The 15,011-nt window shown below is 40.0% G+C and overlaps 1 protein-coding gene across 1 annotated transcript in view; it reads right to left on the bottom strand.

Moving 5' to 3' along the window:
• Positions 1-682: 682 nt before the first annotated feature.
• TEX26 (testis expressed 26) overlaps positions 683-15,011 on the bottom strand; it is a 32,912-nt gene continuing 18,583 nt past the window's right edge. The window contains exons 5-7 of the mRNA XM_035003598.1: positions 8,463-8,639; positions 6,577-6,738; positions 683-1,324 (exon numbers count right to left, since the gene is read on the bottom strand). Coding sequence (XP_034859489.1) covers positions 1,230-1,324; positions 6,577-6,738; positions 8,463-8,639 — 434 coding nt within the window. The 3' untranslated portion in view covers positions 683-1,229. The remainder of the gene's footprint in view (positions 1,325-6,576; positions 6,739-8,462; positions 8,640-15,011) is intronic.

A 15,011-nucleotide genomic window follows, 5' to 3' on the forward strand; every position in this document is an offset into this window, starting at 1 on the left:
TCCAACTCTTCATTTTTGGCTCAGGTCATGAACTCAGGGTTGTGAGTTGAGCCCCAAGTCGGGCTCTGCGCTCAGCAGGGAGTTTGCTTGAGTTTCTCTCTCCCTCTTCCCCTTTCCCCACTCATGCTTTCAATGCGCACTCTCTCTCTCAAAACAAACAAACAAAAAAATTAACAGTGCAAGAAAAAAAGTAAATTAGGAAAAGTAAGACTAAAAAGAACAACAAAGAATAACAAAAATAATATGGAAATCATAAACAAGTATGTCAAGCATCATAATTATTGTGTATGAATTAAATTTTCATATTAGTAATAATATAAAACCCAAATATAAGGTATTTCTAGCAGCATACTGAAAGAAATTTACAAAGAAAGATTGGAAATTAAGGGAAGGCAAATATATACCAAGGAAAGGTAAAGAAAAACAAACCCAGCATGAATGGCAACCTTAATATCAGTTAAAATGCAATTCATGGCCAAAATTATTAATGAAGTCAAAGAGGAATAGCATGTAGTGGGGGAAAAAAATTAATCACTGAAAAAGCTTTGTATGAGTCATAAATACTGATAAACAACATAGCAGCTATATATATTATACATTTACATATATAAATATATACATAATATATATTATATAAATATATGTGAAACCCTAGAAATACAAGAAAACATAGATGAACACATTTTTACTGTGGGATGTTTTTAATATTATTCTTTCGGAATTTGACAGTTCAAGTTCACAATTATAGCAAAGATATAAGGGATTTGAGAAATACAATAAACTATACATTTTTTCTCTTCTTATATTCATGTAATATACAAATTAATCACATACTTGGCATAAGAGAAAACCTTGCTAAATTTCCCAAAACAAAGATTTTTTTTTTAAAAAACTTTGAACAGAAAGTCAACAATGAAAAGTTTTTTAAAAATCCTCTAATTATTGGAAAATTAAGAAGCCTCTTCCGCATAATTTCTGGGTCAAAGAGGAAATCAAAATTGAAACCACGAATTAAGTATCCAGCAGAGAATAGGAAAAAAAACATTATAGCAAAACCTATTGGATACATGGTGGGGGAGGGGAGGATTTATGGCCTTAAATGATTTTATTGTTTAAAAACAAAATAAAACAAAACAAAATTACACAAAGCCATGAATATATTATCTGGAACAATTTGGATCTTATTTTTTTTCATTATTGAGAAAATGATCCAGTGCTTTTATTGATTTTCAATTTTTTTTTTCATTTGAACTGTTTCCTTTATTTTTCTGTCCCATGCCAAAGTCACAGTGAGAGCGGATAAAGCGATCGAGAATTTGTCTGTCTGAAAATAACAAAGAAAAACAGGATGAAATTTTCCATTTAACTATTTAAGTGCTAAATAGAGAAATTCTAGGAAGGAGGCAAGTATCAGATAATAGTAATCTATATACAAATTTGATGAGACCAAAATAATCAAAGGGTATATGTCTAACATCTAAAAAAGGCACAATTGTATAATTATTGATTAAAAAAGAGTAAACTTAATAGTCAAAGGATCAGCATGGCTTCCTGGAAAGAGCATGGCGTTTTGAACAAAACTGACCTAGGTTTCCATTCTGCCTTGGTGAGCATTAGCAAGTCATGTGACCTCTCCATTCCTTCATTTCCTCATCTTTGAATACATACAATAGGACTTACCTTGCACAGTTGTTGGACTGGATTAGGAATGCTGTGTGTGAAGCACCTAGACAGGGCCTGGTCCATAAGAGACAATAAATGGGACAGCCTTACCCTTTATTATTGAGAACACAGTAATAAATAGTGATGACAAAAAAACAATATAGGCTTATTATGAATATTATTATATTCAAAACGCCATGCTCTTTCCAGGAAGCCGTGCTGATCCTTTGAATATTAAGTTCAATATGGTTCCCAGAGTTTCTTCGAAGTGGGGGGCTGTTTTTCTTCCCACCAACTGTTGGTGTGCTTTACTATCTTTGACTGACAACTGACCACCAGAGGGCCCTTCAGCTCCCTGGCCTCCATTTCCTCATCTGGAAAGTAAAGGAATCTTGTCTGGTTCTGAACAGCTACAGTTCCCTAATTCTCATTGCCTATATATAATATTTTTAATATTATATTTTAAATATTATATTATATATTATAAATAAATATTATATTATAAAAATATATTTTTTAATATTACAGAGTAGAACTGTATAATTTTTCTCACTCCTAGCAATTGTCCTCCGTGCAGCAAAAACCAAAAGAAAGGAAGAATGCAAGTGGTACATGTTATCATGTTCAATGTCCCTGTTACCATGCTCAGTGTTAGAAATGTCAGCTGAGGTGTAAAGATCAGGAGTGTGTATGTGTATGTGTGTGGTGTATGTGTGTGTGTGGTCCTGGCTTACTCTCCAGTTCTTCGTGGTTCTTTGTTTTTGTGACCTAACATCCCCACCCTACTCCATATCTTTTTTGACCTCAACACTGTTTTAAATTGAGGTATCCTTTTCACCAGTGAAACACACTGGTCTTTCACAAGCAGTTCGATGGGTTGATACTTGTGTGCATGTAACCTGTACCCATATAATAAGATCACTGCCACCACTCCAGAAAGACCTGTCATGCTCCTTTCCAGTCAGCACCACTCCTACCCCAAGACAGTCACTGTCCTGATTTCTTTCATCACAGAGAAGTGTAGCCTGTTGGAACTCTTTGAATTAACGTAATCACACAAAATGTAAGATTTTGTGTCTGGCTTCTTTCACTCAGCATCATGTTTTTGAAGTTCATGTTGTTGACTACAATGATAACGGATTCTTTTTTATTATCTAGCATTATTTCATTTTGTGAATATACAAGGTTGTTTACATTTTGCTGTTGGTGGAAATTTGGGCTGTATCCAGTTTGGGACTTAAGAAAACAGTGGCTGCGGACATTTTTGTATAAGTCCTTCAGTGGACACATGTTCTCTTTTCTCTTGGGTAAATACCCAAAAATAGAATTTCTGGGTCTTGGGGGTAAATATAGGTTTAACTTTATGGGAAACTGCCAGGTCTATTACGAATGTTACAGTGATGCTATTATTTGATATGCCTACCAGCAATGGATTGCTCCATATTCTCAACATTTGCTAGTTTTAGTCCTTGTCATTTTAAGCCTAAAATGTCTCTATTTTAAATCTTACACCAAAGAGTTAATTTTAAATAAGCAAGCAAACGAATAAAAAAAATACTCCTTATGCCAAAGATAAGCATACAAGATGAATCAAGTTCAGCATGAATGAATAAAAAAGATGAGATGGTATCAAATTTAATATCAACTTAAACAACTGTTCAAAAAGGCTACCAGTTGTAATTCAAATGCTGCCTGTATTTATTATGCATCGATGCAGATTCATGTCCCCATGTTTTTGCTTATGCTGTTCCCTCTGCTCCCTCTGAATGTCTCTGCTTCTGCTTATCATGTTGATTCATCCTTGACCTTTAAAAGAGGTTTCGGAGCAGCCTTCCCTAAAGCCCTTTCAATCCAGCAGGCTGGGAGTACCCCTTGTAGGCTTCTAATATACCCAAAGACCATTTTGATTACAGAGTTTATCACATTCTACCTATGTGTCTGTCTCCCACACCTGGTGACAAGTTCTTTGAAAAGGAGGAATTGTTTTTTATTTATCTTTGGATCAAGTGAGCATTACAGGTATTCAGTCAATGAAGTTCCTTGAGTCACTGAATATATTCTTAACAATACTGAATCACAGCCTAGGAAGAAATACCCTTTGGATAGCCATATGCATGGGAGTTTGGATTGGAAGAGATGGGGAGGAAGTGATAGCTGAAAGATTCTGAAAACCAGAGTTCAGATAATTTTGTCTTTTAAGGTGGGGGATAAGTAGGGAGATGACGGTCTTTACCAATAAATAACAGAGGCCCAAAGAGTAAGATGTTGGGTGGTCTGAATCACTCAAGATTAAAACAATTTTGAAAACAAAATGGCCACTAAATTCATTTAGTTCAAATCTCTCAAGTTATAATAGAGAAACTCAATACCAAATAGCAAAACATAGAATTATTGGAAACAAAGGGTTTGCCTTAAGCTGCTCCTCCTTTCTTATTTCCCTAGCTTCATTTTGTGTCTTCCTGGAATCTTCTCTATCCAACCTCACACCACCATCTCCCTAGCCCCCTGATTTAGGCCATGATGTTCCCCTCTCTCTTTCAAAATGTACCAGAACGGGTATCAATACTGCCAAGAGGGATAATCCAGTAAAATACTTTAAGCGAGGTAATAATAGTTCATTCAGCCTAGTGTATCTGCCAAGTTTTTTATTCTCTTGCATACTGGCTCAGCCCTACCATACATGAGCTCTGCTGAGACACTCACCATCCGGAAAGAATTAACGTCCTCCCAGACACTAATGACAACTAAATGGCAAGAAAATGACGAGAGTTTTGGGGCATAAGAATTCAAAGGGAACCTCCTACTTGCTTGTCAGCCTCTGGCATAGCTGGCTGATGAGTAGGTCATTCGCATGCAAAACTAGGAAAGAGAAACTAAAACCCATAGCAAGCAGATCCTACAAACGTCCAAGTCAGTGCAAAATGTCAAGGCTCTGGGGCCTGAGCATCTGGGTATCTGCCCCCAGTGCTGTCCTAAGGGCACCAGGAAAGCAGGATACCTGAAAAGCAACCAAGGTCTAGATCGGCCCTAAAGCTACCTTGTTAGGTAATAGATCATGTGTTACTTGTTTGGGGAGGAAACCCAACTGGAAAAGCCCAACTGAATCAGCTTAGGCTAGGAATCTTGGAGAAGGTAGCTCTGAGTAGAGCAGAGGATGTCAAAGCACCTGCCGAGTCCTCAGTTCACCCTTGAGGGGCACCACTAAGGCTCGATTACAGATCACACACACACACAACCAAGGACAGAGGTGCTGGCAGCCACCGTGGTTTTCCCATGCAGGCTGAGAAGCACCAACTCCACCCGCATCGCAAGTCCCTGGGCAGATGGGAGCATCTGCTTTGGGCGCACTCTGTAGGGTCAAACAGATGTAGCTCCAAAGGTGAAAAGAACACATTACAAAATGCTGACTATGGTTTTATATATACGAACCCGAGCTGGGATGGAAAGAATGGAAAGCAGGCTGGAGCTTGATGGGTAGCTTCTGCTTTGCCTTCCGGGAAGACCTGAGCAGCCGACCTCAAGGAGCCTCTTGGTTTCCTTCTGAAGTGTCACACTGGCCCAGAAGCTGCTGTTGAGAGGAACGAGGCTCCCAATGGCAAACACGGGCTTCTGCCTGTGCCTTAGGGTGAGGCAAAACACCTGCTTCTGGTACTTCTTAAAACCCAACGTTCGAGCTCTTTTAAGGGCCTTTGGGTCATCAACCCTCAGTCTGCAATCATGGAAAGTACCCTCTTTCCCTCCTTACACACACATGCACACCCCCTCGCCAGTCTTGCCTATAGCAGGGTTTCGGTTTCGTGTGGGGCACAAGATCCTAGCCTAACAGGGTTTCGGTGAGGATTTAGCTGGGGACAGGCAAAGGACAGAGATTGGGGACCCAAGGCAGGCAGGAGGCAGGGAGCAGTTGGAGGGTTACTGAGGAGCTGGTGGAAGTTCCAAGTTAAGCCTGACCAGAGGGCACAAAACAAGGCAGTGACCGCCACAGAGCCTGAAGCACCAAGTGGCAGGTATAAGATGGTCCATGGTGTGCAGGAAGAAATATTAGAACCTATATTTATAGTCTACATATCTATGTTCTATAACATTATACTGTATCGTTTTTTACTTCTGTTTTCAGCATTTAGTATGTTTTATAACTTACATAGTACACTAGTTTAGTGGCGTATGGATACACTTTATAGAAATAAATTATGTCTGCATTGGGTCATGTGCTCAAAAACGGGGAGTAACAGGGAGTGTGATCACTAGCAGGGGATGCTGAGGGCAGCTGCTGGAAGAGTTTAGTTTCCTCTCCTCCACCTCCTAGTCTCTGAGTTGACATCTTATACATGCACAGACTGACCAGTTGCCCCTGAGATGCTCCCAAGCAGATTCCAGTCCCCGGGGCCCGGAGCTAGGATAAGTGTTTGTTATACAGAATGAACTAACACCGTCCTGAGAACGGCCTTTGCTCTTTTGGTGGATATTCTACACAGAGATTCTCATGTACCCTAAAAAGCCTGTCACCAAAAGTACCATCAGACAGGAAATAAAGATTATGCATAAAACAAAACTGTGAGACAGCATAAACACCCACAGAAGAAATCACTTAACTGTAATAAAACCAGAAATCATCCTGGAGAAATGCAACCACGGGTTGAAGGAGGGAAATGAGTGAGATCAGAAAGGAGTGAAAGGCTAGATGTTTCTTTTTTAACAAGCCGGGCTACTGTCACTGGGGCCTCTTTTAAGAAAAATTTATTTTCAGTGGGTTGAGGTTTACACAAAACTATGGGATTTCTTTGAGGCAATGTTTATCTTCTTGTGAACATTTAACTCCAGTGGCTAAACGTTGGGATTATTTCTATTTGGCATAAAAAGCAATGTATTACGATCTGTAAATTCATTCAATAGTAACTCAAGACCTCCTCCTACCTTTGTAGGAAACACTCTGAAGGTACTCTGTGACTTGGGAGGGAGTAAACGAGTTTAAAATCGTTAAGAAATCCAGATAGGTTTTTCCATAATCGCTTTGGTATGTAGTCTGCTTCTTTGTGCGTTCTTGATTCCTCACGTGGCTGCATAGCACAGCAGGGACTAGGGGGACACAGGGGAAGGAAAGACATGGAGGCTGTCACTGAGCAAAGAATTCCTGCCCTTATTTGCCAAATGCGCCCCCAACGGCCATGAGCCCCACTTGGAGCTTAATGAGCAACCTTGAGGTACTGGAAAGCGAGGCACAGTAGGAGTAACTCTTCCCACGATTCAGGCTATGCAGAGCTGCTGTGACTCAGGACGGTTGCTGCTGGCAGTGGGGGTGACAGGGGCTGATGGCCAGAAACTCCAGTGTGACTACCATTCTCAGAAAAGTTCTCCCTGAAATCGACTCTTCTGCAGGTCAGCATGTTGGGATAGTAGCATTCACTACCTCCTTAGTAAACAAATGCCTTCATAGAAGCTTCTTTCCCTTTCGTACCATCTCCTGTGCAGACGTGGGCTGACACACTGAGGAGTCCCTCAGGGACCCAGGTGAGTGCGGATGAGTAGTGATGAAATGTCCAGCCAGCACTCACTGCACATTCAGACTAATAAAGGTATCAGGTGCAAGCAAAACCTAAATCATTTATGTTTGATTCTGAGTATTGCTCATTTAATGTGGGTTCTGATAGTCATGGAATTATAATGACAAAAAAAAAAAGCAATGAAAACATGATGTGAGAACCTAATTTCTACAACATGCCTAATCTTTGTAAATCTTAAGGACACCTTAAATACTGCTTTTTGTTCCAGGTGTCCCCTTTACAGGGACCACCAGCTGGTGGGAGGAAGAGACTGGTGAGGGTACTTTGATGCTACATCCTGAGAAGAGTGTTTATAAGGTCTGGAAATGTTTTAAGAAGAGAATATGGAAGATACGTAGTAAGATTTTCATAGAATAATTTATACTAGTTAACCTCTGTAGGAAGAAGTAGAACCAAAGCAAAGTTTATGCAAGAGAGTTTCCAGATATTGGGAACTTTCCAACAGTATCCAAAAATGAAAAAGTTGCCTTGGGGGGGGGCACTCCCCCAAAGAGTGACGACATCACCCCTTGGCAAGGACGGGATAGAGGGGATTCCCACATAGTGTGAGGTGACTTCTAGGCTGTCTTCTAACCTCGAGATGCTAAGTTTCTATCCTGTGATTTTTGTCTGCAGCACTACTTGATTCCAACTCCATGCCAGGAATAGATCACTATCTCAGACTGACACCAAATTATACTCTTAACCAGTAGCGTCGAGGTGGCTTGGCCATGGAACTTTTAAAAACTTTTTTGTTGAAAACAATAGGAATCAGGATCATAAAAGATCACTTGAATAGAATGGTTGTCAAATTTGAAGATGCTTGATGGATATACCATATGGTTAAGCTTCCAGTGGATAATTGACAAGTCTAATGTGAGTCCTATCCAGTCTCTTTTTTGGTCATTTGATAGCAACTAAGTCCTTCCTTTTGTTTTATAAAGGGGAAACGTCTGCCAATCCCAACAACTGCTTCCACCCTCCCCCATTACCGCACCTTCCTCCTCCGCCTCCCCGCCGCCCTGCCGCCAGGCAGAGCAGGTACTCATTTCATAGCATAAGCAATCAGCTCTTTTCCAAGGCTTACTCATTCCCTGGGTGTGAAGCTAGGCATAGTTTTGATTCCTTGCAGGGATGCAGGGATCGCTGGCATTCTTCATAACTGTTACCAAGATTACCTGCCAGGGCCCCGTGTGCCGAAGAATCTTGGAACAAGGACAGAATCTATGAAGTTGCTTTAAAAGCTACAGGTGTACTTACCTAGACCCTGAGAAGCAACTGGTAGGCTTGAGTAGCATCCATATTTGAAACTAAAATCCTGCAACTCAGGAATTTTAGCTGGAACTTGGTAATTCCGTCGAAATTCAGTGTCTGCAGGCCGGGGAAGTAACTTTTTCCATTCCAGAGACATGGGAGAACTTTCCTTAATCTTCTGAGCTGGGGTGGGGTTACAAATGCAGAAGTCCTTGTAAGCTATTTAAAATAACATCCTATTTTCCCCTTTTTGCTTCTGGCAGTACCTTCCAATTGATCACACTAAACCTGCTCTTCTTGTATTTAGAGGTACAATCAATGTAGTTTTTATGGATATTTCAACCAAGAAATAACTTTCTGCTTTATCAGGCACAGGAAGTATACGCTCCCATGATTAGAAGCAGCTTCTAATGAAGATATCATATGTCAGTTAAGAGTGCTCTTTTGCTCTGCTGGGTGGACACAGAAGGCATTCCTCTTTCCAGTAGGCCTGCCTAGTCCCTGGGGCAGGGGTGGGGAGCAGAGTGAGAGATTTTAGATAAGGCTAGGGTTGACATATAAAACATAAGATGGCAGTTAAATTTGAATTTCAGATAAATAATGAATAATTTCTTGGTGTAAGTGTGTATAAGTGCTCATTGTTTATCTACTATGTATAATTATTCAAATTTAACAGGCCATCCTATATTTTTATTTGTTAAATCTGGCAGCCCTAGATGGGACAGTGCATATCATCAATTTTCCATTACCTGGAAAAGAACCACTTGAAGCTTATCCCTTACTGCTGGAGGGTTAGGTAACATTGTTGTCATTGGTGGACAATAGCACTATTATTTCTTTGAAATAACTCTGCTAACAACTAGTTATTAAATATATAATCGTTAAATATCTATGAAGCACTGACTGAATGCCAGGTTCCACAAACACTACCAGATAATAGAGGACTTGCAAGCCATCTCCCTTAGAATGAGTTCATCCTTAATCCTTGCCATCAAGTGTTGGTTCAGAGGCACATCATATATAACACCAACTTTATTCAAGACAAAAGTGTTGAAGACATGGAAAGCATGCACTATATCCAAACAGTGCTAATTACTATTGAAACTAAACTTGAATCTTGTTCTGAATCCATTCTTCAATAGGTCTTTTCAAAATAAATTCAAATGTACATTAAACAATATATCATGTTATCTACTGGCATCCAAGAGCATTTTAATATTGATTTTTAAAAAAATGATCTCTGTCTAGACCAGAAGAATGAGAGAAAGTTTCACTACATGCTGCCTCTTCATTTAGATGACTCAGGAAAAGAGGACGTGATATTCAATGGGCCTTATAATGACCTCATACACTGCCCAAGGAGAAGACAAGGTTATAGGGAAGAGGCAACTCTAGGGCTTAATATCGGGACATCCTTTAAGATATCTTGGAAAATCATCTGGTATTGTTCCTGGTAAGCACCATCTATAACTTGGTTTATGTAAATTGCTGATAGCTTTATAGGAGAAAAACAAATTCCTGTTGAAGTACTTGATATGTATGCTTATCCTTCTTCCCTAGAGTGACCACTCAATAGCAAATGTTTTCAGTTCCTATATGTGTTCTGTGCCAAAATTAAATATAATGTAGTCATTGTTCTACCTTAATACAACCTCAATCTAGTGTGATTAGAAAGATATATACAGGACAAACAGATGTGGAATGTGATGTCTTATAACCCTAACACTTGAAACCATGGTTCTCACATGGAGATAATACATCAGACTTACCAAGGAAGGTTTTTACAAAACATATTTGCTGAACCTCCCAGACATTGAGAAGCTCTAGAAGTGGGGCCCAGGTACTTACACTGTGAACAAGCTTCCCATATACTTAAGAATCACTCCCTCAGAGCCTTCAGTAGGTGCTACAGAAGGCCAGAGAGCATACAATGAGCTCTGTTAAGGGAGGGAAGGAAGACAAGAATTAAAAGGCAGACACAGCAAAGGATGTGCTTTGATGATGTGTCAACACCGAAGCAAAAGATGTGCAGGGTGTTTTTGAAGTATGGTCTGGCTGGCAGGAGTATAAGATATGCAGGGCAGGGAGAAGTAGCTGAGGGTGAAGCAAGAGAAGTGAGGAACCAGTTTGCAAATCGTCTTGAGGGGCTGGTCCACGTAGACCATGACGAACCAGCATAGTGGAGCAATTGGAGATGAAGACTCAGAAAAGACAAAAATCAGGGCCTAGACTTGCTGAGTTCCTTTGAAGATAAAGATTGTCTTACTCTTCATTGCTACCTTAGCACTTATTACAGTAACAGACCTCATTAAATGTTTATCAAATTAATGAGGGAGTGAAAGAAAAAATCAGGAACAATCTGAACCACACTCTAGTGACTATGTGATATATGCTTACAGTAATCTTTAGTTCTTCTCAACTCATGTTTTTATTGCCTTTATAAAATTTCATGTTAATGAGTTCCTTTAGCATTATTAAGAAGAGAAGTTCTTGATACAAAGGATCCAACCAACCTCTGAAGTCCCCATAGTGGTACTGAAGTTTGGACAGACAGGATAACCATGACTCAGAGCTAAACAGACCCAATGCTAACAGCACCTCCAAGGCCTGGACTCCTCCCAGGGAGCCATCTGTGTTCCTCAGGACCTCACCTCCCACTGTTTCTTTTCCTCTTGATAACAGTGATGCTACACTAGCGTAGCTATAGCCCAAAGAGAGAAACCGGCCCATTGAAGATTAATATGGCATTTGCAGAAAGGCCCAGTTCAAAAGTACATCTACAGCAAGGACTATTCAAAACCACTAGGACCACTGGCCACATAATCTACAGCCAAGTGAGAACTAGTTCTGCTGTCCCAATTCATCAAAGCCAAGTTCTCCAAGCCTGAATGTGAAACAAGTACCCTTCAGTGCTTCTCACTCATTTGCCTTAATACCATAAGGATACAAAGATAAGATATGGTCCCTGTGTTTCAGAAGCTTAAAGCATTAGAGAAACAGGTGCAAAAAAAGAGAATTGCAATATTAGGTGATAAATGCTGCAAAAGAGATTAGAATAAGATCTATAACATATGGGAGGGCCACCGATCCAAACTTGGAGGATCAGAGGAGATTCCCAGGAGAGAAGTGAAGCCTATATTTAGACTTAACTTACGGGTACACATAGGCTAAAAGAAGGGAGGGACAGGTGTTCCATAGGAAGGAAGCAGTGTGTGCAAAAGGCACAAGGCTGCCAGAGCCACGGTGAGTCCAGAGGAAGGAGGGCAGTGGGTCTCATGGAGAGTGTGGGGGGTGGCAAGGGAGAATGTTGGCACAGCAGGCAGGGACCAGATTGCAGACTCACATTAAGGCATTTAGCTTTTATCCTGAGGACAATGGGTTTTCAGCTGGAAGGTGATATCAATTTGCATATCTGGAAACTTGCTATGACTATAGGATGGGCTGTGGATTGGAGGTGACAAAACTGGAAAAGGGAGCTGGATTAGAGGTCATCCAAGGAGGAGACATGGGTAGCAGTGGCTTTGGGGAGGAAGAGAAGCAGATGGAGCTAAGAGATTTAGGAGAGACTCTTGGCAGGTCTTGGGTATTTATCTACACATGGGGAAATGGTAATTTGTGCACACTGAAAGGACTTTGATTAGAAGCTCGAAGACATCTTTTAAGAATGCTGACATTTCAAAAGTCTTCCCATCACCCTTAATGTTTATCTGAAGTATGGAGGTCTTTTGATTCTGTACTCATCTAACTTCAAAAAGTGCACTTCCCATATATTTTTTCCATCATTCAGCAAATATTTACAGAGCGTCTCCTCTACACCAGGACTAGATTATATATTTTGCACTAGATTCTGAGTGAATAAAGGCCTTTGGGGCACCCACTGAATAGTGAAGGAAAGAGCAAAACAAAAACAACAAACAAGAATCAGTAAACAAACAACTGAAAATGCAAGGCCCTAGAAGGTAACAAATGAGGCGGTGGCACCCCTCTTCAGATAAAATAGTAAGGAAAGCTCTCATAGGCAAGGTGACATTTAAGCTGGAGTCCATAAAATGACACAGTAAAGTCACAGAAGGAGCTGGGAGAAGTACAATGCAGGCAAAGGGGACAGCCTGCACACTGGCTGAAGGTGGGGGAAAAATTGACATCCTATAGGAATTTTAAAAAGGCCCATGTGGCCGGAGCCTGGTGAATGAGGGGGATGGAGCATGAAGGAACGGTGAGGAGGGAAGCAAAGTCTAGACCAGCCTTGCAGGACATTATGAACAGAGAGAAGGAACTGAAACTTGGATTTTATTCAAAGTGCAATGCAAAGCCAGTGAAATAAAGCAATAGAATAATATGATCCAGTTCAGATTCATAAAAGATCATCTCTATACCATATTTGGCTCCTCCTTCCCCAAATTTCACCAGAATGATAGTATATTAGAGGTTAACACATTTTTAGAAGATGGAAATCAAACACAGATGTGCCAAATGAATTAGCAAAGTAGAGGAAGCTAAAACTAAGTGACTGCCGAAGGGTATAACAAAACAGTGAGCTAATCTACACTACAGAATGCCAACAGGCTTCTGTAACAGGTACAGGGGAAGGCAGGTACTGCAGCTCAGGCTGAAAACAAGAGGCTTGGGTGAGAGCTTATATACAGAGTGAATAGAGTTCCTGCACCATCTTCTTAACTTCATGCAGTCATTTGGCTGTCCTTTCCTAACCAGAAGTTTATTAGGTGCAAAACTGAACCAAAGAAGCTCTGGATGCCAGGACATCAGGCACAGTGGAAGTGGGTGTAGTGGGATGCCCAACAGGAAAAAGAAGTGTTCAGTGAGAATCTGCACAACATGCAGGAAGATCCCATTTACCTCCCCAATCCTGGTCTCAGAATGCCAACAGCCAAGTGTTTATCTCCCTGAAGAAACTGACCTTTAAATACAGGCATTTGGGGGTTTCCCAACCAAAAGAGAGCTTATCAACTAATCACCTAAATCAAGCACCAGCTAACAAGCCCCATCTCTGTATGTAGCTTCCAATCAGATTTGAGTATCTCCCTTGTAGGTTTTGTGAACCTAAGAGATTAATATTTTGTATACTCTCACTTCAAGAAAAAGAAGTGTCCACAGAATTGAGACAAGTTTTATTAGTGTGATAGTAAATCTGCCTCTGCTCTCTTGTAAATATGAAAAGACCAAATTTTCATTAGACCATTAAAATGCTCAGAGAAAATAGAGACAAAGCAAGGAATAGATGAAAATGTTGAAAATTAAATATATCATAAATATCCTAAAATTTGTAAGAGAATTACTACATGTATAGAACAAGAACAGAATGCTATTTAAAAAATAATCATGTTGAAGGCAGGGTCTATATATCGCAGTAAATATGCTTATTAATTTTATTCTTCAAACAAAAAAAAATTATCAAGAGGAAAAACGAAACTTCCAAACTCATTTTATGAGGCCAGCATTACCTTGATCCCAAAACCAGACAAAGACCCCATCAAAAAGGAGAATTACAGACCAATATCCCTGATGAACATGGATGCAAAAATTCTCACCAAAATACTAGCCAATAGGATCCAACAGTACATTAAAAGGATTATTCACCATGACCAAGTGGGATTTATCCCTGGGCTGCAAGGTTGGTTCAACATCCGAAAATCAATCAATGTGATACAATACATTAACAAAAGAAAGAACAAGAATCATATGATCCTCTCAATAGATGCAGAAAAAGCTTTTGACAAAGTACAGCATCCTTTCTTGATCAAAACTCTTCAGAGTATAGGCATAGAGGGTACATACCTCAATATCATAAAAGCCATCTATGAAAAACCTACAGCAAATATTATTCTCAATGGGGAAAAACTGAGAGCTTTCCCCCTAAGGTCAGGAACGCGGCAGGGATGTCCACTATCACCACTGCTATTCAACATAGTATTGGAAGTCCTAGCCACAGCAATCAGACAACAAAAAGAAATCAAAGGCATCCAAATTGGCAAAGAAGAAGTCAAACTCTCACTCTTTGCAGATGATAGGATACTTTATGTGGAAAACCCAAAAGACTCCACCCCAAAACTGCTAGAACTCATACAGGAATTCAGTAAAGTGGCAGGATATAAAATCAATGCACAGAAGTCAGTGGCATTCCTATACACCAACAACAAGACAGAAGAAAGAGAAATTAAGGAGTCGATCCCATTTACAATTGCACCCAAAACCATAAGATACCTAGGAATAAATCTAACCAAAGAGACAAAGGATCTGTACTCAGAAAACTATAAAATACTCATGAAAGAAATTGAGGAAGACACAAAGAAATGGAAAAACGTTCCGTGTTCATGGATTGGAAGAACAAATATTGTGAAGATGTCCATGCTACCTAGAGCAATCTACACATTCAATGCAATCCCCATCAAAATACCATCCACTTTTTTCAAAGAAATAGAACAAATAATCCTAAAATTTGTATGGAACCAGAAAATACCCCGCATAGCCAGAGGAATATTGAAAAAGAAAAGCAAAGCTGGCGGCATCACAATTCCGGACTTCAAGCTCTATTAC

This window comes from Mirounga leonina, unplaced genomic scaffold (genome assembly GCF_011800145.1).
Source record: "Mirounga leonina isolate KUSES-001 unplaced genomic scaffold, KU_Mleo_1.0 Mir_127, whole genome shotgun sequence".
Taxonomy (NCBI): domain Eukaryota; kingdom Metazoa; phylum Chordata; class Mammalia; order Carnivora; family Phocidae; genus Mirounga; species Mirounga leonina.